The 24,135-nt window shown below is 36.9% G+C and overlaps 2 protein-coding genes across 2 annotated transcripts in view; one reads left to right on the top strand and one right to left on the bottom strand.

Annotated features, from left to right (window-relative positions):
• The window catches only part of LOC144963262 (uncharacterized), a 126,986-nt gene that overhangs the window by 54,609 nt on the left and 48,242 nt on the right, over nucleotides 1-24,135 (top strand). The window lies entirely within an intron of this gene.
• LOC144963261 (small ribosomal subunit protein uS5m-like) lies at nucleotides 1,199-24,055 on the bottom strand. The gene is made up of 13 exons (XM_078897130.1): nucleotides 23,966-24,055; nucleotides 20,748-20,846; nucleotides 19,683-19,802; nucleotides 18,763-18,911; nucleotides 17,686-17,749; nucleotides 16,476-16,510; nucleotides 8,202-8,292; nucleotides 7,500-7,546; nucleotides 6,733-6,790; nucleotides 6,433-6,495; nucleotides 4,698-4,837; nucleotides 4,252-4,422; nucleotides 1,199-2,970 (listed from the first exon to the last, which is right to left on the bottom strand). Exons 1-13 carry the CDS (start codon nucleotides 24,018-24,020, stop codon nucleotides 2,791-2,793), a joined length of 1,272 nt encoding a protein of 423 aa, XP_078753256.1. The 5' UTR covers nucleotides 24,021-24,055; the 3' UTR covers nucleotides 1,199-2,790.

Here is a 24,135-nt window from a genome sequence, read left to right as displayed (position 1 = left end):
CACCCCAGTTGACGGTATTGTATATAACCCTGCAGGTCCAAATCTACTATTGGGTAACATTCCGTGTACTTTTCTCTGTCCTTTATTGAGAAAAAATTTGTTCAGTTTTACCTGAATTATTTTATTCGGTCCTTTAAAATTTTTATTAAATAAGGAAGAGCCCACAATTTGCTGGGAAATAAAGGCTATTACTATTATGAGATTATTTGTATTTTTGTCCTGGCCCTGACCAGAGTCCTTGGATAAAGAAACAGTCAAATGTATATATTAGTTTTTAGATGTTTTTTCCTTTGAAAATCCACTCTCTGCTGTATACTGTACACTGATGGCATGCTCTTGGAATCTACTTCTGTTCCCTATTTGAACCAATCCCCTCAGTCTAAATTTTCCTTGGGTGCTTTAATTTATAAATCGATAATTTTTCTTTACTAGATATCTCATTTTCTTCCTATTTACTGGTGCTGAATATCACAAGCGTCGTAAAATCCTTTATAACAAAACAAAAAAACACAAATATATGATTGGGAAAGAGGTCACTCAGTCCATCTCTTGTGCCTCATTATTATTCAAATTAAAAACTGGTGCATTTTTACTTTAATTTCAAATTTTTATTTTGTTTTTAAGTAAAGGTTTTACAGCGCTTGCAATACATTAAGGTCATATCAGTGCCAGTAAAAAGAAAGAAAATGGGATAGTAAAATGGTCTAGAATTACAATTAAAGCATCCAAGAAAAAGTAAGACAAAGGGGAATTGGTTCAAATAGGGAACAGATGAAGATTCCAAGAGCACACTATCAGTATCAGTATACTCAGTTTGAGATCACCTAAAAGTCTCATCCAGACGCAAGCACAGGTCCCTATTAATGCTAAGAGGAATACACTCAAATGTTTACAAATCATTAATATGTAAACAAAACATAATACAGTGCATAACAAGGAAAAAATATCATCTCCCAAAACTAACTATACATTTGACTGTTTCCCTCCCAGCCAGGGTATCCGGTCAGGGCCAGGACAAAACCAAGTAATCTCATTCCAAGACGAAGACAGAAAGCATGTTGGAAAACAAACATAAGGGGATAGAGGACACAGTATGTACCTCCCTACCCACTATGGGAGGTCAGGAACCCCACCCAGAATTTCAATTTTAATTCTCAACCTGTTAATGAAATGAGCACAAAAAAAGAAACAATCAAAATTACTTTCTTATTTATGTTTATTATAAATTTTCATCTCAATCTCCTGGGTGGGGTTCCTGACCTCCCATAGTGGGCAGGGAGGTACTTCTGTGTCTTCTATCCCCTATATCTGTTTTCCAACTTGCTTTCTGCCTTTGTCTTGGAAAGGGATTACTTGGTTTTGTCCTGGCCCTGGCCTGAGTCCTAGCTGGGAGGGAAACAGTCAAATGCATAGTTATTGTTTTGGGAGATGATATTTTTTTCCTTGTAAATCATCTCTCTGTTATGTATTATTATGTTTGTTATTTTTAATGTATAATGTAAGCATTTGAGTGTATTCCTCTTTGTTGGATTTTGTGCTTGTGTCCGGATGAGACTTATAGGTGATCTCAAACTAAGTACATTGATGGTTTGCTCTTGGAATCTGCATCTGATCCCTATTTGTTCCCAGTTCCCCTTTGTCTTCCTTTCTCTTGGGTGCTTTAATTGTAATTCTAGAACTTTTTACTATCCCATTTTCTTCCTTTTTACTGGCGCTGATATAACCTAAATGTGTTGCAAGCGCCGTAAAACCCTTAAAAACAAAAACAAAACAAACATCTCAATCTCAATTATAACAAAACTTCTTCACTTATGACATACACATCAACCAGCCAAAAACAACATGTCACTTAACACATATTCACATATATCAAATGATATCTTTTTTTTCACCCGCAATAAATCATTACATTAACATCAGTCTTTAGTACCACAAAACAAGTATTGAAGGCAGCGGTTTATTTCAAGGACTTCCTTCTCTGTTTAAACTCTTCATGAGAAATTCTAAAAACTGTTATACGACAGGAAGGATATTTAAAGTGCCTCCTCTGTTTGAACTCTGCAGGAGAATGTTTCAGACATAACTGTTACTATATATAGCAATGAAGGTTACAACAATCTGTTTCAAAGGCCTCTTTCTTTGTTCCAACTCCATGAGAAAGTTCAAAACATAAATTATATGCCATAAAAACATTTCAAGTCTCCTGCTCTTTAGAGGAAAGAGTCAACCGGGACTACATAGGCCTGCCAAAGTGTGTACAAGAAAGAAAAATATATGAAAAAAAAAACATCCCAAGATATCAGTCTACTCGACTGGGGATAAACCTCTGAGGTTCAATCCCTAGTTGAGGACGACTGATTTTTTTGGAAGTTTTTTTTCTTGTATTTTTCTTTCTTGCTTTGTCTGGCAGCTTTCATACACACTTGATCAGTTCTTTATCTTACACCGGTGCCTGCTCCTTAATTTCTTAACTTCATAGGCCACTTATTGAAAAAAAAAAAAAGATTGCTTTTTAAAAAAGTTAAAGTACCGTAATGAGCAATTATTATCTCTTTTGGGTCTTTGATTACTTAATAAATAAAAGCTACAAGCAAATGAACTTTTAAAATAAGCAATCTTTTTTTTTTTCAGCAAGTGGCCTAAGTTACACAGGTAGCGCTATGTAACCCTGGTTGATGGTACTAAAAAGTTAACAATAGGAAGGCTGACCTATTCAATGGACCACTTTCTGCATTTCAGGAGGAATTTCTAAACATTAGTTGTATTATTATGGGCCAGGGAGACAAAGATCTATTTCAAGGGCCTCATTCTCTGTTTCAACTCCTCGGGAGAGATTTCTAAACCATGGACCTGTCGAAGATAGCGTGCCTGCATCTGATTACGATCTTTGTGTTGTTTCAGGAAATGTTTCCACGTGCCCTCTGTTTGTTTGTGGACGGCCATTGGATCCTTTACTTTCTTCAAAGGAATCTAAATCAAAAGATAAGATAAGATATAATTTATTGATCCTTTATGGAAATTATAATTTAGTATCATCACATCGATATGTAAAAAGACATTTCCAACAGACTTAAAATATATACCCAAACAGCAAAAATTCTAACATAAATAATAAATAAATAAAATTCCCATAGGGTAAATTTGTCTTTAGGGTCTATTCCAAGGGAAATTTGGAATTAACCCAAGCATCAACCACAGTGCAATTGAGCTAGAGTGAGGGGACTTGCTCAAGGCCACACAGCGCAGTGCCAGGTGATCTAAATCTAACTCAGTACCTTTCTTTCAGGTACAAGTACAATGCAAAGACCGTAATGCTGAGCCACGCTGCCCCCCCCCCCCCCCCTTTTTTTTTTTTTTTATTAAAAAAAATACAGTAATAAGTAAATAAATTTCTAAAAGAATACATATTGAAGTAATCAATCAACATTTGAAGTTTTTGAAGCCAAGAATTGAATATTGTGAAGGCCAAGAGAGCATTTCATATTTTCAATATAGCTTGGAACAAATACAAAAGACATCTAACTTTTAGTTTTACTTTATTACATCAACGCACAAGACTGAAGGGGTAGAGCTCTGGTTTGGATAAGTAAGTAAGTGTCATATAGCTTTTGCTGTCTCTCTATGGCGATATCCTGTATCTCATTTAGTAGTTGATAAGAGTAAGAGCACATGTTAAAATAACTATCTTAACAAAATATCATGGAATTTATAAAATACAAAATGATTTTTTTCTTCTTTATGATTATGATGACTTTTTGCTGTGGTTCTATCATGATCTTTCTTTCTTATATAGCGCAATATACCAAACGTGCGCTGTGCAAAGCGCTTTACAAAAGCGTCCCTGATCAACAGCAACACATAGCATGTAGAACAAGACATGAGGTCTGTTAGGCGATATTACCATTTTCTATGACAGAGACAATGCTGTTAATGACCAGGTACTCATTTTACACCTGTGTATGGTGACAGAATGTGAGTAAAGAACATTTTTCAAGGACTCAATTATGCATCCAGCAAAGCTCAAACCATGCCACAAGCCTACATAGCCGCAAATTAAAACAAACAAAAAATTACATCGACCCTACTTCTAAGTACTTAAAAGAAAAAAACGTCACTAGTGAAAATTGTCCAAAGGATAAAGTTATCCGCTCAGGTAGGTTGGATTTTGTTCTGCAAAAAGTTGTGCTTATTGTTTGCTTATTCTCAAAGCTAAATAAGGGAAAGACAGAAGAGATCCAAACCCAAAGTTACCTTTCCGTCCTTGTAGTACATGTTATCAAAGTCAAACGCCTCCTCGGAGTACGATTCAAGTCGGGTGTAACCCTGACTAGGGGAGGCAACCAGGATGGGGACATCACTGAGTTCCTTTCTATATTCCACCACATGGAGTTGCAGACGATCAGCCAGTTGTTGATGGGATTCCTGGCAACCAAAAATAATGTGAACATTTTAAAAATTTAATTAGTATTAGCATCAGAATCCAGCTTTGATCTACTCCGGGTGGGGGGGGGGGGGGGGGGGGGAATGCAAGAAGAAGAAGAGGAAGGAGAAGAAGTAGGAGGAGGAGGAAGAAGAAGAAGAAGAAAAAGAAGAAGAGGAAGGGACCGATGTGTACTGACATTGACTTAAGAACCTGCAGCCTAAAGGCTATGACTATGAGTATGAGATGTGAAATGATGAAGATGGTGATTATGTACCTGTTCCATGAGTCCTCTGAAGAAAGCTTTGACCATGTTCTGGATGTTACTGGTTCGACCTTCCACTTTCACATGTAGATCTTGAATGCCAATTGTTTCACAAAGGGTCTTGATTACTCGGTGGCAGTCCAAACCAAATCCTAAGTATAAAAAATTGGTAGAAAAACAACAATTATTAAAATTTTTAAAAAATATAAAAAATAGAGCTTTTTTATAGCATGATATCCACTTAATGTGCTCAACGTGCTTTACAAAGTCATGTAACATGTCAAACGAAACATGTCGCCTGTTAAGCGATATTAAAATTATTTTCAGACAGAGACAACGCTGTTAACGGCCAGATACTCATTTTACACTTGAGTACGGTGAGAGAATTGAGTAAAGAGCCTTTTCCAAGGACTCGACTATGCCCCGAGCGAGGCTCGAACTCAGGACCTTCCGATCCAAAAGCGAGTGCCATACCACTAGACCACATAGCCACACAAAATAAAAAAGCAACAACAAAAACATTCATGTTATGACACAGTTCCACAGATCCATCATGAAAATGTTGCTGGTTGAACCTCGAAGAACTAAATTACAATAGGAAATGTTATGGAAGCTTTAATTCAATCAACGAAGCCAGATATTGCTGAAGTTTCTGGTCTCCCCTTTATCCACAAAACACGATGAATGAAACACTAAAGAGGAATCCCGCAATTCCTCAGTGTTTCACTCATCGTGCTTTGTTGATAAAAGGGAAACCTGAAAAGTCCTCATTATCTGTTTTCATTGGTTGAATTGATGCTTCAAAATCCCACTTCCAATTGCCACAGATTCATATAGTTGCAAAATGTGCCTTAAAATGATTCAATCATTCCCTTGGAGAGCCAAAATGTAAATGTTGCTGCTCGAAGCTTGAAGAAATAAATAACAATGTGAAATTGAATGTAAGCTTCAATTTAATATACGAAAACAGATAAAATGGACGTTTCAGGTTTCCCCATTATCAATAAAACAGGATGGATGAAACAATACAGATGAATGAGATAATCTTAACAATGCCACTACCACATTATCTCATTTGTCTTTAGTGTTTCATCCATCCTGCTTTGTTGATAAAGGGGAAACCTGAAACGTCAATTTTATCTGTTTTCGTATATTAAATTGAAGCTTACATTCAATTTCACATTGTTAATTACTTGGAGAGCCATATGAAACCATATTTGAATTTCAGACAGTTCACATCGTCTGTTAGGCATCCCTTTTTTTGGTACTAGTACTTTTACAATGTCTGTCAATGAACTCATTCACACCTGAGTCGAGTGATGTAACGTGTGTTAGGTGCTTTAATCAAGGACAAAATGTCAGAGCTAAAGTTTTATGATTATCATCACCTTTCCAATCACTGACCACACTCAACATCATTTAAAGATCTAAAAGAGTAAGTGTGGAACAGTGCAAGACAAAGTAGGAAAGAAAAAGATAAAGTATCCACAAAAAAATGGGGATCAAACCTCAGACCTCCTATTACAGGAGTTACGAGTACCTGTGTAAATTTCATATTCATTAACTACAGTGCAGAAAAAAAAAACATTTTAAAAGAAAAAAATATATATGTATATAAAAGTGTGTTTTAAATTTTAGCCTTTTGAAAGCACAATTTGATTTTTAAAGAAACAAAACCCAACAAAAGTTAAAAACAAAAAAAAACCCCAAAAAACAAATAGCTAATTTAAAATCAATCATATCATACCCTTGGGCATTTTCTGTACAAAAACAGTGGTGTGTCCCTCTCTGACTGCAAAATTGTGGAAAACTGGTGGAAAAAATAAAACAAAGGAACATGTGATATACTATCATATTTCCATTTCATCATTGAGATAATTTGCTTTATTATTTAAGACAAATTTCTAAAATTTAGGAATTTTTTCCATACTTTTCACTCATGAGTCAAGCAAAAACATGACAAACAGATTTGTAAAAGAATTTTTTATAATAAGAGAAACAATAGTTTCTATTATGGTTTATTGATAAAAACCCAGTGCACTTTTACCTGTGTGTCCATCGTAGAGTTCAACATATTGTAATCTTTGGGCTGCCATGTTTTTTGCCTGCAACAATCAGAAAAACGATGCAAGTTAGACAGTGTTGCATACATTTCACTACACTGTAAGAATACACAAAATGGTATACACATACACTGGACTCTACATCGGAAAAGAGAAAAAAAAACTAATCCCAAAATCAGAGATAACTCATACAGATCTTTTGTGATACTAAATTTCTAGAAGCTGTCGACTGTAAAAATATAATGAATATAAAGAAAATGAATATAACAGCATATCAAAAGAACAAAATAACAAACACGGCATGATTCAGGCTAAACAAAAAAACCCAACTTCTTCAGTTAATAACAAAAACAATGAAGATGTTAATTCATCCCTTAAAATCCAGACAGACGACAGAGATGGTGTTTTTGTGATGGTTTTTTTTCTTGTATTTTTCTTCCCTGCTTTGTCTGGCACTGTTTTATACACACATTTTCACATCTTTATCTTACACCAGTGCCTGATCCCTAATTTGTCATTTCTATATCATTCTTATCATTCTTTAGACTCTTATTGTGTATATCTATGACTCAAAAGACTTGAAATTATGAGACTCATTCATAAATTCTTTTTTGGTTACTTGTAATTCAAATTAATTACCGACATCATTTAAGTCTCTCAGGAGTTCTAGATTGAGACTAATATCGATGGGATATCACCACTCAATCATCCTCCCGTAAGTTAAAGATATCAGGAAGTCAGATAGATTTACCTTTCGCAATGCAGCTTTTCCCATAGGAGCTTTTCCAACAGCATACCCTAGTTGAAAAGATTGAGAAGAAAGATATAAATGATATATTGAACTCAAAATTTAGCAAAAGTTGACATTTTTGTGGGTCATTTCATAAAAACATTTTACACAACATCATTACGCCTTTCGTCTTTAATGAGATTTAAATGTTTTGAAAAGCGTTGCGACCGCAAAAAATCGCAAAATATCACTGATATGCATTGTGGCCGGAAATCTGCAATTTTTTGAAAATTTTCGAGATTTTGCAAAGAAAAAAAAACAATAACAATTTTTTTTAAAAGGCAAAAAAAAAAAAAGAAAAAAAAGAAAAAAAAAAGACAAATTGATTTCCCCCTTTAATTTGATAGCTCGTGTAGAACATGAAAAATAGTTAATCAAGAGTAGTTTCTTTTTTACTATCTCATTTTCTTCCTTTTCACTGGCACTGATATGACCTTTCATTTGTTGCAAGTGCTGTGAAACCCTTAACAACAAACAAATAGGTTTCTCTTTCATGAACTAATTATGGGTTTTTAGGAAAATTAATCGCAAATTTTTGCAAATTTGTCGCAAATTATGCTGTTTTTCGCTTGCAAAATTTGGTATTTTACTTGCAAAATTTGAGAATTATTTTTTCAGAAAACTACCATGTCAGGTTAAACTGATGAGGATTGTCATAGTTACCTGCTAAACCATTTTTATTGCCAGTAACAACCAATGCACTGATACGCATTCGACGACCCAGATTTCCGGTCATATGGGAGACCAACTTGTACTGAAACGACATGTTAATTCAAAGATTAAATGCTAGCTTGTTGCGAAGCACAGCACCATCCATGTAAACAAATCCTTTTTTGTTTTTTCACCTATACAAGATTTATGTTTTTTCACAAATAATTTTAAGAATGAGGCCTATTTGAACAGTCTCTCTCTGTCTTGAACTTGTAATTGGTGAAAAACTTGTACTATTAAATTCAGCAGCCACTGAACATCACAATAGCAAAAATTGGGCCTGCTAGTTTTTTTTTAGTGCAAAGCACCATCTATGAAATCAAAGCCTATTTTTTTCTTTCGCTAACCAAGATTTAATTTTCTTCATAAATCATTTTAAAAAATGAAACTTTAAAACTCATAACTAATTTATTTCTTTCCAATTTCCAAAAGAAAGTGTTATTTTCCATGGTTTGGGAAGTCACATGTGGCTTTGTAATTTAATTTTTGCTATTTGTTTAACGAAATTTTAGTCTGGGATACGTATTATCAATGGAACACACTTAGATAGAGATCTGAATATTTGGGACAAGCAAAAAGGGTTGACTTTCAGCAGAAGTTGACTTTATGTGCTTCACTGCCACTGTACAATACATGCTTCAATTTTTGGTTTGAAATAAAATATAAAAATAATATATATATGTCAGGGCATGACATAATCAGTCAGAAGGTGAAACATTTGATTTGCAATTTTTTGCATTTTCTGAAAGAATATGTTTACTAGAGCATTTTAATCTTTATTTGAAGTAAATCGGATAAACATTGACCTTCTAAGTAAACTTGACAATATCTCAGTTCAAACCTTGGCACCATCAGACTGATTATGTTATTCACTGTAACAATATATTCCTTCATTTTCTTGGTGAAATCAATACACAGCACAACTCACACACAGAAAACATTTACAAAACAAAAAGAAGGTAAAGAGGACCCATAACATATAACATATTCAGATACAAAAATACATTAACCCAATGCTAGGTTTAGTGCAGCTATGTGGTCTTGTGGTATGATACTCGCTTTCGGATCGGATGATCCTGGGTTCGAGCCTCGCTTGGCACATAGTTGAGTCCTTTGAAAAAGCTCTTTATTCACATTCTCTCACCGTATCCAAGTGTAAAACGAGAACCTGGCCGTTTACAACGTTGTCTCTGTCTAAAAAAATTGTAATATCGCCTAACAGGCATTATGTCACAACCTACATGTAAGTGTTGCTGTTGGCCAGGGACCCCTTGTCAAGCCCTTTGAGCACGTAAAGTGGATATTGCACTATATAAAAGCTCAATTTAAATTATAAGAAATTTTTACTAAAATTTTTTTTTTAAATACAGAAAGCATCAAATGGAAGAAAAGCTTAAATCAGACCAAAACAATCCACTCTTTGCCCCATTCAAATATGAAGTAACAATTTTTCCAGTACAAACTGTCAATAAGTTTGGAAATTCCTGAAATTGTCAAGATAGAATAACTATTAAAAAAAAAAAAGTTGAATGCTCGCATCAGCATTGGTAAAAAAAAATCTTTAAAAATTGAACCCTTCTGCACAGCATTGTTAAATGTCATTGCCCAGGTATTCCAAACAGAAATGAAGATAATTCATCAAACAAACGTCTGATGTCAATAGGAATCTTCCATGTTGTCCAAACAGAGCAAATTGGAGATTAATAATCTTGCCCAAGGAAAAAGAAACAAAAGTACCCGAAGGGCCTTGCCAAGGAACTCTGGGGTCACAGTGCAATGCCTTAACCACTTGGCCACTTCACCCCCAATTTAGCATTGCGAAAAAAATTATAATAATTTTCCCTTGATATAATATATTGGTTGTGTATTGTTATCATTTTGTCTTGGGTTTGGTCTTTCCTTTGTCCTACCCATGTTGTCTGGTGTCTTGATGGGTGGTTGAAAGCACTGTTTGTTATGAAAAGTTTTCTCTGTTCACAGAACTGGACTAATTTTTCTCCGTTATCGTTACGTTTTCCTTTTGAGTATGATCCTAAACATAGTGTGTCACTGTCGAGACGTTTTCCTACTTTGGCATTAAAATCTCCAGCAATTATTAATATTGATTTGTTTCCTATTTTGTTCAGTGTTTCGTCTAGGTCTTTGTAAAATTTATCAGTTTCTTCTGGGTATTGTTTTGCGCGTTGACTTGTTGATATCCTTGACATTGTAACTGACCACTTCCGGCAGAAATTTCACAAACAAGTCTCACAAATATCGCCCTTCTCAGGAAACCCTAGAGACCTAAACAACCGCATCACAACAACTGAAGTTAGAAATAGCATAAAGTGCCTAAACAATAACAGATCCCCAGGCGAAGATGAAATTCCCGCTTAATTGCTGAAATGCGGTACCCTCTCCCTGGATCTGAGCATTGCAAACATAATGAACAAAACATTCTCAACACACAAAGACTGGGACATAAACAGCGGTGTCCTAATTACAATACAAAAACCAGGAAAAACGAAAGGACCCGTAAACAACCTGCGCCCAATAACATTACTGAATACCATAAGAAAAACACTGTCAACTATTGTCCTCAACAGAATTAGACCGACAATAGAAAAATATCTATCACATAGCCAAAGCGGGTTTCGCCAAGACCGAAGCACATCGGACGTTGTATGGACACATAAATGGTTAGCAGCAAAGGCACTCAAAGAAAACATATCTATAACAATAACCGGAATCGATATGTCCGCAGCCTTTGATACGATCGACAGAGGAAAACTTTTGGAGATATTAACAGACATAGTTGACGAAGACGAGCTCCGAATAATCCGATTTCTCCTCAGCAACACAAAGATACAACCAAGGATATACGGGGCCACAAAACAGACGCAGTTCGAAAGTAACATCGGGACCCCCAAGGAGATAGTCTGAGCCCGATTCTGTTCACAATATACTTAGAACACGCTCTGAAAGAAGTTCGAAAAGTCATTCCAAAACCAACGACTGATATTGAGAATGCAATCCCTAGAGAAATCGCCTATGCAGATGATGTCGATTTTATTGGATCAACACCAGCAAATATAGACATCATACAAAATACCCTCATGAAATATAACCTCCAAGTCACTGCCAATAAAACCGAATTTACAACAATATCGAGGAACAAAGAGGAATGGAAAAGAACAAAGAAAGTCGGCTCACTAATTGGAGACACCGAGGATGTACAAAGAAGAAAACAGCTATCAAACGCCGCACTCAGTAAACTCACCAATGTATGGATTAGAGGTGACAAAATAAAGAGAAAAACCCAACTGAAACTATACCGTGCTCTTGTAAAACCGGTACTTCTGTATAACTGCGGCACTTGGGCGTTGACAAAATCCGAAGAAGAACATCTGGATGCCTTCCATCGCACACAGCTAAGAAGGGTACTGGACATCAAATACCCAAAAAAGATCTCAAATGAATCACTCTATAAGATCACAAAAGAAAGACCAATCTCCCTTGACATTTTACAACAACGATGGCAACTTTTCGGTCACATACTACGCAGGGACAAAAACATACCAGCTAACCAAGCCATGTCGGGATACTTCCAAAAACACGGGAACCTTTTCAGAGGAAGACCGATAACAACACTCCCTGTGATCCTAAACAAAAACCTCACAACACTTGGACAAAACATTAGTCTCATAACGGCAAGATATGAAGTGAGTAGAAAAGTGCCAGAAGACAATAGAGAATAAAAATTTTTTTCGCGGCGGTGGTGGGGTTTGAACCTGCGACCTTATTGGTACAACAACTCCGCCTGGCAGGTGAGAGCGTGGCTCTACCGTGTGAGCTATCCACGAACACAAAAATATTCGTTTCAAACCCAAAGTCATTTCTAGATCCCTCTCTCACCCACTTCTTGAGATCGCCGATTCGTTCACCACCATCGCGAAGTAATTTTGACCAGCAGTTAAGCTTAATAGCCAATATTCTCATCACAAACATATAACATAGAAACGATTGAGACATTGAGTATGCTCCGGTGTATGGGGTGAATTTTTTTTATCGTTTCTATGTTATATGTTTGTGATGAGAATATTGGCTATTAAGCTTAACTGCTGGTCAAAATTACTTCGCGATGGTGGTGAACGAATCGGCGATCTCAAGAAGTGGGTGAGAGAGGGATCTAGAAATGACTTTGGGTTTGAAACGAATATTTTTGTGTTCGTGGATAGCTCACACGGTAGAGCCACGCTCTCACCTGCCAGGCGGAGTTGTCGTACCAATAAGGTCGCAGGTTCAAACCCCACCACCGCCGCGAAAAAATTTTTTATTCTCTATTGTCTTCTGGCACTTTTCTACTCAATTCATATCTTGTTGTTACCAACATAAGTGCCTGCTCCACTCACTTTTCTGAATTAAAAAAATTCACCCCATACACCGGAGCATACTCAATGTCTCAATCGTTTCTATGTTATATGTTTGTGATGAGAATATTGGCTATTAAGCTTAACTGCTGGTCAAAATTACTTCGCGATGGTGGTGAACGAATCGGCGATCTCAAGAAGTGGGTGAGAGAGGGATCTAGAAATGACTTTGGGTTTGAAACGAATATTTTTGTGTTCGTGGATAGCTCACACGGTAGAGCCACGCTCTCACCTGCCAGGCGGAGTTGTCGTACCAATAAGGTCGCAGGTTCAAACCCCACCACCGCCGCGAAAAAATTTTTTTTATTCTCTATTGTCTTCTGGCACTTTTCTACTCACTTCATATCTTGTTGTTACCAACATAAGTGCCTGCTCCACTCACTTTTCTGAATTAAAAAAATTCACCCATACACCGGAGCATACTCAATGTCTCAATCGTTTCTATGTTATATGTTTGTGATGAGAATATTGGCTATTAAGCTTAACTGCTGGTCAAAATTACTTCGCGATGGTGGTGAACGAATCGGCGATCTCAAGAAGTGGGTGAGAGAGGGATCTAGAATGACTTTGGGTTTGAAACGAATATTTTGTGTTCGTGGATACTCACACGTAGGCCACGCTCTCACCTGCCAGGCGGAGTTGTCGTACCAATAAGGTCGCAGGTTCAAACCCACCACCGCCGCGAAAAAATTTTTTATTCTCTATTGTCTTCTGGCACTTTTCTACTCACTTCATATCTTGTTGTTACCAACATAAGTGCCTGCTCCACTCACTTTTCGAATTAAAAATTACCCATACACGGAGCATATCAATGGCTCAACTTTCAGTATATTTGTGATATTTTTTATTCTCTATTGTCTTCTGGCACTTTTCTACTCATTCATATCTTGTTGTTACCAACATAAGTGCCTGCTCCACTCACTTTTCTGAATTAAAAAAATTCACCCCATACACGGAGCATACTCAATGTCTCAATCGTTTCTATGTTATATGTTTGTGATGAGAATATGGCTATTAAGCTTAACTGCTGGTCAAATACTTCGCGATGGTGGTGAACGAATCGGCGATCTCAAGAAGTGGGTGAGAGGGATCTAGAAATGACTTTGGGTTTGAAACGAATATTTTTGTGTTCGTGGATAGCTCACACGGTAGAGCCACGCTCTCACTGCCAGGCGGAGTTGTCGTACCAATAAGGTCGCAGGTTCAAACCCCACCACCGCCGCGAAAAATTTTTTTATTCTCTATTGTCTTCTGGCACTTTTCTACTCACTTCATATCTTGTTGTTACCAACATAAGTGCCTGCTCCACTCACTTTTCTGAATTAAAAAAATTCACCCCATACACCGAGCATATCAATGTCTCAATCGTTTCTATGTTATATGTTTGTGATGAGAATATTGGCTATTAAGCTTAACTGCTGGTCAAAATTACTTCGCGATGGTGGTGAACGAATCGGCGATCTCAAGAAGTGGGTGAGAGAGGGATCTAGAAATGACTTTGGGTTTGAAACGAATATTTTTGTGTTCGTGGATACTCACACGGTAGAGCCACGCTCTCACCTGCCAGGCGGAGTTGTCGTACCAATAAGGTCGCAGGTTCAAACCCCACCACCGCCGCGAAAAAATTTTTTATTCTCTATTGTCTTCTGGCACTTTTCTACTCACTTCATATCTTGTTGTTACCAACATAAGTGCCTGCTCCATCCTTTTCTGAATTAAAAAATTCACCCCATACCGGAGCATACTCAATGTCTCAATCGTTCTAGTTATATTTTTTTTTTTTTTTTTTTTTTTTTTTTTTTTTTTTTTTTTTTTTTTTATTTTTTTATTCTCTATTGTCTTCTGGCACTTTTCTACTCACTTCATATCTTGTTTGTTACCAACATAAGTGCCTGCTCCACTCACTTTTCTGAATTAAAAAAATTCACCCCATACACCGGAGCATACTCAATGTCTCAATCGTTCTATGTTATATGTTTGTGATGAGAATATTGGCTATTAAGCTTAACTGCTGGTCAAAATTACTTCGCGATGGTGGTGAACGAATCGGCGATCTCAAGAAGTGGGTGAGAGAGGGATCTAGAAATGACTTTGGGTTTGAAACGAATATTTTTGTGTTCGTGGATAGCTCACACGGTAGAGCCACGCTCTCACCTGCCAGGCGGAGTTGTCGTACCAATAAGGTCGCAGGTTCAAACCCCACCACCGCCGCGAAAAAAATTTTTTTATCTCTATTGTCTTCTGGCACTTTTCTACTCACTTCATATCTTGTTGTTACCAACATAAGTGCCTGCTCACTCACTTTTCTGAATTAAAAAATTCACCCCATACACCGGAGCATACTCAATGTCTCAATCGTTTCTATGTTATATGTTTGTGATGAGAATATTGGCTATTAAGCTTAACTGCTGGTCAAAATTACTTCGCGATGGTGGTGAACGAATCGGCGATCTCAAGAAGTGGGTGAGAGAGGGATCTAGAAATGACTTTGGGTTTGAAACGAATATTTTTGTGTTCGTGGATAGCTCACACGGTAGAGCCACGCTCTCACCTGCCAGGCGGAGTTGTCGTACCAATAAGGTCGCAGGTTCAAACCCACCACCGCCGCGAAAAATTTTTTTATTCTCTATTGTCTTCTGGCACTTTTCTACTCACTTCATATCTTGTTGTTACCAACATAAGTGCCTGCTCCACTCACTTTTCTGAATTAAAAAAATTCACCCCATACACCGGAGCATACTCAATGTCTCAATCGTTTCTATGTTATATGTTTGTGATGAGAATATTGGCTATTAAGCTTAACTGCTGGTCAAAATTACTTCGCGATGGTGGTGAACGAATCGGCGATCTCAAGAAGTGGGTGAGAGAGGGATCTAGAAATGACTTTGGGTTTGAAACGAATATTTTTGTGTTCGTGGATAGCTCACACGGTAGAGCCACGCTCTCACCTGCCAGGCGGAGTTGTCGTACCAATAAGGTCGCAGGTTCAAACCCCACCACCGCCGCGAAAAATTTTTTTATTCTCTATTGTCTTCTGGCACTTTTCTACTCACTTCATATCTTGTTGTTACCAACATAAGTGCCTGCTCCACTCACTTTTCTGAATTAAAAAAATTCACCCCATACACCGGAGCATACTCAATGTCTCAATCGTTTCTATGTTATATGTTTGTGATGAGAATATTGGCTATTAAGCTTAACTGCTGGTCAAAATTACTTCGCGATGGTGGTGAACGAATCGGCGATCTCAAGAAGTGGGTGAGAGAGGGATCTAGAAATGACTTTGGGTTTGAAACGAATATTTTTGTGTTCGTGGATAACTCACACGGTAGAGCCACGCTCTCACCTGCCAGGCGGAGTTGTCGTACCAATAAGGTCGCAGGTTCAAACCCCACCACCGCCGCGAAAAAATTTTTTATTCTCTATTGTCTTCTGGCACTTTTCTACTCACTTCATATCTTGTTGTTACCAACATAAGTGCCTGCTCCTCTCATAACGGCAGGGGACCTTGAAAATCTGAGAACCCTAGCAGAGGACCGGCAATATTGGAGGCACCTCACACAGGAAATACTGGAAACAGCCAAGGCGACCCGATCTTTCGGTCGAGACGCGAAAGGCATCTAAGTCAAGTAAGTCAATAATATATTTATTCTGATTATTAGATAATATCACTACAAAAAACCCCAAAAATCAACCCCCCCCCTCCTTCTCGCCCCCCAATTAATAAGAGTCAACACAACAAACACACAGACAATCATCAAAATTATTATATTTTAATCCAAAACACAAATAATTATTATAAAATACCCATACTCACTTCAAGTACTCTTGTGTCAAAATTTTCAAACGTATCTGAAGAATTAAATATTTAAAAAATTGACAAAAGAACAAAATGAGTTTGACCTTTATGCATACAAATTTTCATCTGAAAATATTTTGATGTAATGTAGTTTAATATAATTTGAAACAAATATACATTTTTAAAATCACAAATATAATATTTTTCATCACCCTTTATCCAAATTTTTGGTTTCGACAAAAATCCAACATTGGCCAAATTCAGCCAAAAATGAAGTGAGTAGGAAAGTGCCAGAAGACAGAAAATAAAAATTCCGTGGCAGTGATGAGAGCTCGAACTCTACCTTACTGGTACAACAACTCCGCCTGGCTGGGCAGAGCATGGCTCTACTGTCTGAGCTATCCACCAGTGGTGTATCTGAGCTATCTACCAGAGCCACACTCACTCCGGTCAGGTGGAGTTGTCGTACCATTAAGGTCGCGGATTTGAGCCGCCGTCGCCGTCGCAAAGTTTTTATTCTCTATTGTCTTCTGGCACTTTCCTACTCACTTCATGTCTTGTTATTATCAACATAAGTGCCTGCTCCACTCACTTTTCTGAATTAACTTAAACCAAATTTATCCCCGAATATAAGGAGGGTCCCGAGTACAATCCCAACTTAGGGTGAGATTTTTTCCCCATCCTCCTGTCCACTCAGCAGTGAGTGGGTAGCTGGACCTGTTAGATTTGGTGGAAAGTGTCCTGCAGTAGACTAGCATCATATTCAAAGGGTAGCAAAGCAATTGCTATATCATCCATTTCACCCGAATAAACTCCCGCTCCTCGGGCCTAATAATAACTATGAAGATACCCTAGTGGCTCTGAATTGTGAGGATATGTGGTCTTGTGGTATGTATGACACTCACTTTTGGATCGGAAGGTCCTGGGTTAGAGCCTCGCTTGGCGCATAGTTGAGTCCTTGGAAAAGGCTCTTTACTCACATTCTCTCACTGTACTCAGGTGCAAAATGAGTACCTGGCCATTAACAGCGTTGTCTCTGTCTGAAAAAATTGTAATATTGCCTCACAGGCATCATGTCTCGTCCTACATGTTAAGTGTTGCTGTTGGCCAGGGACCACTTGTAAAGCGATTTGAGCATGTTTAGTGGATATTACGTGACATAAAAACTCAACTTTTTTCTTCTTTAAAAAAAATTGCATTAACTAAAATATTCTTCAAATATACCCACAATCATATATAGGATCCGGTGCTCCAATGCTGGTTCCAGGAAATTTTCTACCACTGTAGCCTCTCTGTACATGTGTGGAGAAGAGACGGAATAAAAAAGTTGGTTAATTTCGGGGATAATCGAATGGAATAGAGCTAAAGGAAGACAATGAATGACATATCTAAATAACGTAAGAATGGCCAAAAGCAATGCAGATTTCATGCGCATCGCAGAGGATCATGATTCGTGGAGACAGCTGACCGGCAACGTACTCAAGAGTACAAACCACGATGGATGATGATTATAATATGATAGAGTAACTGAAAGACTTCAAGAATACCTCATTTGACTATATTCAAAAAATAAATAAAAAATGCTACTAGTGGCGGATAAATCAAGATAATACTCAAAACAATGTAAACAAAAAAAAAAAACCCCAAAAACATTTTTTTAAATAAAAAATTGTGGACTGAAAAAGGTAATGAAAAAAACTGAATATAACAGATTTGAAGAAGAACAAAATATCAAACATGGAACATTTTGGGCTCAAAACCCTTCTCCAGCCTAAAACAAAAAAAACAACATTATTACATTACTTAAATTTCGAACAGACGGTAGGAAAGTGTTTGGCACGTTTCGAGGGTTAGTACAATCTTGAACTTGGCTCAGCGGTACCGTCTTTGCTTCGTACCCAAAGGTACTGAATTTGAATACCCGCTGCGGTGTTTGGCCTTAATCAAGTCACTCCACCCTAGCTCAATTTGTGGCGCTGCACTGTGGCTGATGCCTGGGTTATTCCAGTCTTCCGTTGGAATAGACCCAAGAGAGAAATTTCCAGATATGATGAATAAATGGAATTTGATTATTTAAAATTCTTTTTTACTTTATCTTATTGATTAGTACAATCTTGAAAATTTGAGATCGTATTACCAAGACATATCGAATATTGAATTTAAGTGATGTTTTAATGTTTTTATTATTGGCTGAAGAAGGGTTTTGAGTGCGCAGCATTCTGAGTTTGGTACTTTGGGTTTTATTTTCAAAGATGTTATATTCGCTTTTATTAATAAATTCCAGTTATGGTAAATATGATCTAACCTGCAATGCTGGTACTCTTTCTTTTTGTTTTTTAGTAACAGCCTGTTTCTTCCCATCATCCTCTTTGATGCTTGACTTATGAATCTTGATTCGCTGATTACCCACTAAAGTAGGTCCTGACAAGCCAGGAAAGACCATCCCTGCTTTACCTGTGAAAAAAAAAAAAGATTTTTAAAAATCAAGAAATGTTTGAGACACACTAGAATTCAACCGTTAAGTGTGCGGCTATGTGGTCTTGTGGTATGACACTTGCTTTCAGATCGGAAGGTCCTGAGTTCGAGCCTCGCTCGGTGCATAGTTGAGTCCTTGGAAAAGGCTCTTTACTCAATTCTCTCACCATACTCAGGTGTAAAATGAGAACCTGGCTGTTAACAATGCTGTCTCTGTCCGAAAAAAAGGTATTATCGCCAGTTAGGCGCCATGTAACATCCTTCATGTTAAGTGTTGCTGTGGCCAAGGACCCCTTGTACTTGTAAAGTGCTTTCAGCACATTAGCGGATATTTCACAATATAAAAGCTAAAGTTGTTTTTAAAATTATTTTTTTAAAAGCAATACTGCATTTGGATCATGTAGTCATTAAGTGTGTTTTGTATTAAAAACAACACTCTGGATGAGCACGGTTTGATTTTCTAAGTCAAAATACGATTTAATCGATATTACCACATGGCATGACTGGGTGAGTTGTTTTCATTCTTCAAGACAACGCAGTTCCCTGCCACTGTGAAACTCATGGAACTATAGAAAATGTGTAAAAAAGCGTGAGTGAAAATTTAAACACATCAAATATTGGACAGAACTTATGAACTACAGTATAGAAGACCATTACTGTCAATGTTATACTTCTTCAACTCTTCAAGCTTTTTGGCTTCTGCCTCTGCAATTCATTTTTAATTAAACTAAGACTATAATTATAACCAACCTTGACCAATTCTTTGACCAAAATTGAGATCCTGTCTTCTCTTGGCATTTTTCCCTCTTCCCCTCTTGCGACCTGCGTTGCTGACTCCTGTCACAGAATCCCACAGACTTGCACCACCGACTGTGTGATGATGACAATGATGATAATAATAATAAAAACAATAATAATAATAATAATAATAATAATAATAATAATAATAATAATAATAATAATAATAATAATAATAATAAAAAAAAAAATAACAAATTACAATAAGGTAAAATATACTGTTAAAATAAAAATAAAAACTACTATTACTACTACAACTACCTACTACTACTACTACTACTACTACTACTACTACTACTACTACTACTACTACTACTACTAATAATAATAATAATAATAATAATAATAATAATTATAATAATAAAATAGCTGGAGCAAGACTTCTCTTCAACTTCTATCTATGAAATATAAATTTGTTTGTGGTAAGTATACTTGTCTACCCTTCTACACGTCTGTAAGAGAAACACCAGTTGACCTATACTGCTGAGGTATGATTCGTCAGATAAAAAGCATGTGCATGCCCCTGCTCCCTATTTTGTCACTATGATTTGTTAGATTGTTTAACTGATACCTTTGTATTTATGGTTACAAAAAAGATGGGGAGGCTGCGTGGCTCAGCGATATGGTCTTTGCTTCATATCCGAAAGGTACTGAGTTCAATTAGCCGCTGTGCCTTGTGGCCTTGAGCAAGTAACCTCTGCCTATTCTTTGCGGTGATGGGCTGTGGCTGACGCCTGGGTTATTCCAGTATTCGCTTGGAATAGACCTTAAAGACTAATTTCCCCTTGGGGGTGATTAAAGTTAATTTGATCAATTTATCTATTACTATTATGTAAGATGGAGATTGGTCAGGTTTTTATGTCAGAATGTTGGTTCAGGAATTGCAACAATACCATGTTGAGTTATCCTGTCTTCATGTCTATATAAAGCATAGCTCTCTGTGACATGCTGACCACACAAAAGATAAGACAATAAATTATAAAAATCCTCTGTGATCCTACTCATTGTTCCACTTACTTCTTGATACAAAACTTGAATAATCTCTGCAGGACCAGCTGGATACAATTGGTAGAGATAAGCCGTCATTTTTGACAGTGTCAAAAAGCAATTGATTTCCTGTAAAAATAAATTATGAAAAATTAGAATGGAGGAAATATAATAAGAAAAGGAAAAGAAAGTGTTAAACATCGCAAAAAATGTCCAATCATCAACACTAATGGAATGGAATTGGAACTCTTTTTGATAGTGTGATAGCTTTCATTAAATCTTGGTTGTATGTATTTGTTCCTATTTGCATGCATGTTATGACATGAATTTCTTGTGTTTTGTTTCTATAATTACGTAAAGCACAACAGAGCATAATTTATGGATGTTAGGCATTATATAAATTCATTTTTTATTGCGGCTATTTGGTCTTGTGGTATTACACCTGCTTTTGGATCGGAAGGCCATGGGTTCAAGCTTCGCTCGGCGCACAGTTGAGTCTTTGGAAAAAGTTCTTTACTCACACTCTCTCACCGTACTCAGGTGAAAAATGAGTACCTCTGTCGAAAAAAATCGTAATATCACCTAATAGCCTAATGGGCCTCATGTCTTGTTCTACTTTACGTGTTGCTGTTGGTCAGGGACCCTTTGTAAACAGCTTTGAGCACATTTAGTGGATACTGCGCTATATACAAGCCCATGTCTTTATAAAAATTTGTAGCTATTATTGTTTACAGTTGTCTGCACTATGATTTGCTGCATTCTCATCAAGCACTCTCTCTCTCTCTCTCTCTCTCTCTCTCTCTCTCTCTCTCTCTCTCTCGAGCAACTGACAAGGCAACTACTGTGCTACCTGAGTTCTCACTGTCTGGGCCTAACAATGTGACTCAAAATGGCCCTTCACTTTAGCCATAGCATAACTAAGCACTTCAATAACTCCATTCTAGTGACCGCCAATAGGCTAAATAAAGAGAGTAACAGCTTCTACTTCTAATGGTGTCACACTACTATGTTCTGATTATCCATCCAGGCCGCAAATTCTTCGCCGAATTCGTGTACGGACACAAACCTGCCTGGAAGCTTCATCACAGTGCAGTGCTCAACTAGATGTCTGTTGTCTCTGGCTCTTTGCCACAACTGTACACGTGAGACAGGTGGCAAGTCCCCACTGATGAGGTGAAGTTGATTCGTCACCACCCAGTGCCTCCTCTTGCTGGTACAGAAGCCAGGCAATTCTCTCCCAGTTTCAATTTCAAGGAATCTACGTCCCCACCCCCTAGAGGGATTGAATTTGTCTAAACCAACTTCGATCTCCTATGCACAACCCTGTCCAAAGTCAGGGAAGGCAAGTACAAAGTTGCCAGGGAATTATTTGGTGAAATTCATTTTTGGCCCTTTACTTTACTACTGTAAAGTCACTTTGGTGTTACTGGTGAACCTATTCGAACATTGATATAATTTTAAAGTAGGCACTTGCAAGAATTTTTCAAAATAGTGATATGGGTATTAATTTAGCGTAGAAAAATAAAGGGGAGTGAAACATTTACTAGAGTGAAAAAATTATCATTCTATCTCAACTGGTTAAAAAGTTATGACCGTTTATGTGGTGAAAAATCTCTATATAACTTAATAGGAAAATATGTGACCAAAACACAGCAACCCAATGGATAATCAAGTATAATTCAGAAACAGCTTCAGATACAGCTCTGAAATTTTTACATGTGGTAATTCAACATCTCTGTAATACATTGGAAACAGAAAAAGAATTATTGATTGAGAGAGAAAAGTATAGTTTAGACCCGAAACAGCTGAAATCAAGGAAAAATAGATCACATGCAAATGAATGACCTATTAGAATTTTGGAAAAGTCAACAATCACATCAAGATAGACCAAATACATCACTGAATCGGCGTCACTGAGTTGTTCACTTTTAACTTTTCAAAATGAAAATAGACCTCATAAAAGCAGAGATATGGACTGATAAATGTCTCAGGTGGTGTATAGTGTTTAAAATGATCGAACATAGGTGATTTTAAAAACGTCCGCTCTCCCGTTCCCCTAAATTGGACAGACGTCCTCAAAGGATGAAAAACGTCAAAATCAAAACAGTGAAAATCGATCGGAAAAAAAAGAAAGAGAATCGTAAATTATAAAATGTATGCATGGACATGAAAACGCCAATTAATTGGATCATTTAAAACAAAAATAACTTATATTAATTGCATATATTGTAAGAAATACAGTTGTAAAGTTTTGATGTGGATTGACGAAGTTATCTCTCAAGTAAAAAAAAAGCACAGCAGACGACAGGAAGTGAATCAATATAAGAAAATGGCAACTTCTGCAAACAATCGAGGACAAGTTCTGTTTTTTGGGGAGCTATAACTTTTGAGTGCAACCATATTTTGCTCTGAAATTTTTAGAGAAGCTACTTAAATATATATTTCAGGAGGACGTTTTTTTTTATTAAGAAGGACCATATCTGGTTTAAAAGTTATAAAACGTTTAAACACATATACTCTCTTTACACAAAGATTTCTCAAAATCACGATGTAGGACAATAATAATATTAGCATCATTGTATGTAGAATTTTATGCCCTTTCCAATGATATATAATACATGCCATTTCATTTCACTGAGAAAGAAGAATGAATATTTTTAAAACACTCCTAAAATTTTTCCCCTCAAAAACGGAAACAGAAATCCTCGCCTCTTTTCAACTCGCGAGGGCTACTTCTTGCAAGTGCCTATTTAAAGGATACAAAACAAGCATTCTGCTGGTGTATTTCATTCTTAATTTCTGACTGTATTTCTCAAAAAGCAAATGAAGTAGAAGTAGAAAAGAGAAACAACAAATGATGTGATTTCATGCATGTGAATGTGATGAACTATCCTATCAAATTGAATGGCGTTTCAAGTACCATCCATTTGATTGGGTCAAATTAAGGTGTTTTGAATTTGAAAATTGTATCAAACTGTCGAGAACTAACTGCACTGTATACACTCTAGGACTAATGTAAGCCCAAGGCCAAGCCTAGCACCACCTCACATATATAGTCTCGTAGTAGAAAGAAGAGAGTCGTGAGTCCGGGTTCCAAGTCCAAGGACAAGGCAAGGAAATCAAAAAGGCAGTTAGGAAAAAGAAAATTGCTCAGCCTAGTTGAGGCAGCAATCTACACATACGAAGATATGATGTCCCTGTGAAATTTTGAAAACATGACATTTAAATGATGGGTAACAAGTTTTAACCTCTTTTTATTGAATGAGTTTTCGACAAAAACAACCGTAGCAAGGGCGCTGCCATTTTGTTGTGTAGTGAAGTGTGTAAGTGTGTAAAACCAAGAACACAATCTTATGAAGCGAAAAATCACATACGTCGGGTCTCCAACCTTTTCTCTCCATCGAGCAGAATAAACGTT

The sequence above is a fragment of the Berghia stephanieae genome, chromosome 1 (genome assembly GCF_034508935.2).
Source record: "Berghia stephanieae isolate SIO BIC M18660-M18661 chromosome 1, UCSD_Bste_1.3, whole genome shotgun sequence".
Classification (NCBI taxonomy): domain Eukaryota; kingdom Metazoa; phylum Mollusca; class Gastropoda; order Nudibranchia; family Aeolidiidae; genus Berghia; species Berghia stephanieae.
The sequence above is the reverse complement of the archived record's forward strand: the minus strand, read 5'-3'. Positions and strand labels throughout refer to the sequence as shown.

Bases quoted from the DNA above. Each gene is read 5' to 3' on its own strand.
- LOC144963261 (XM_078897130.1), bottom strand. From the start codon at position 24,020: ATGGCAGCGCCCTTGCTACGGTTGTTTTTGTCGAAAACTCATTCAATA. The intron at 6,791-7,499 runs GTAAATCTATCT...TGATTGTTGCAG, and splicing joins GAAAAGCTGCATTGCGAAAG to GCAAAAAACATGGCAGCCCA. The intron at 2,971-4,251 runs GTAACTTTGGGT...CTTTTGATTTAG, and splicing joins TGTACTACAAGGACGGAAAG to ATTCCTTTGAAGAAAGTAAA.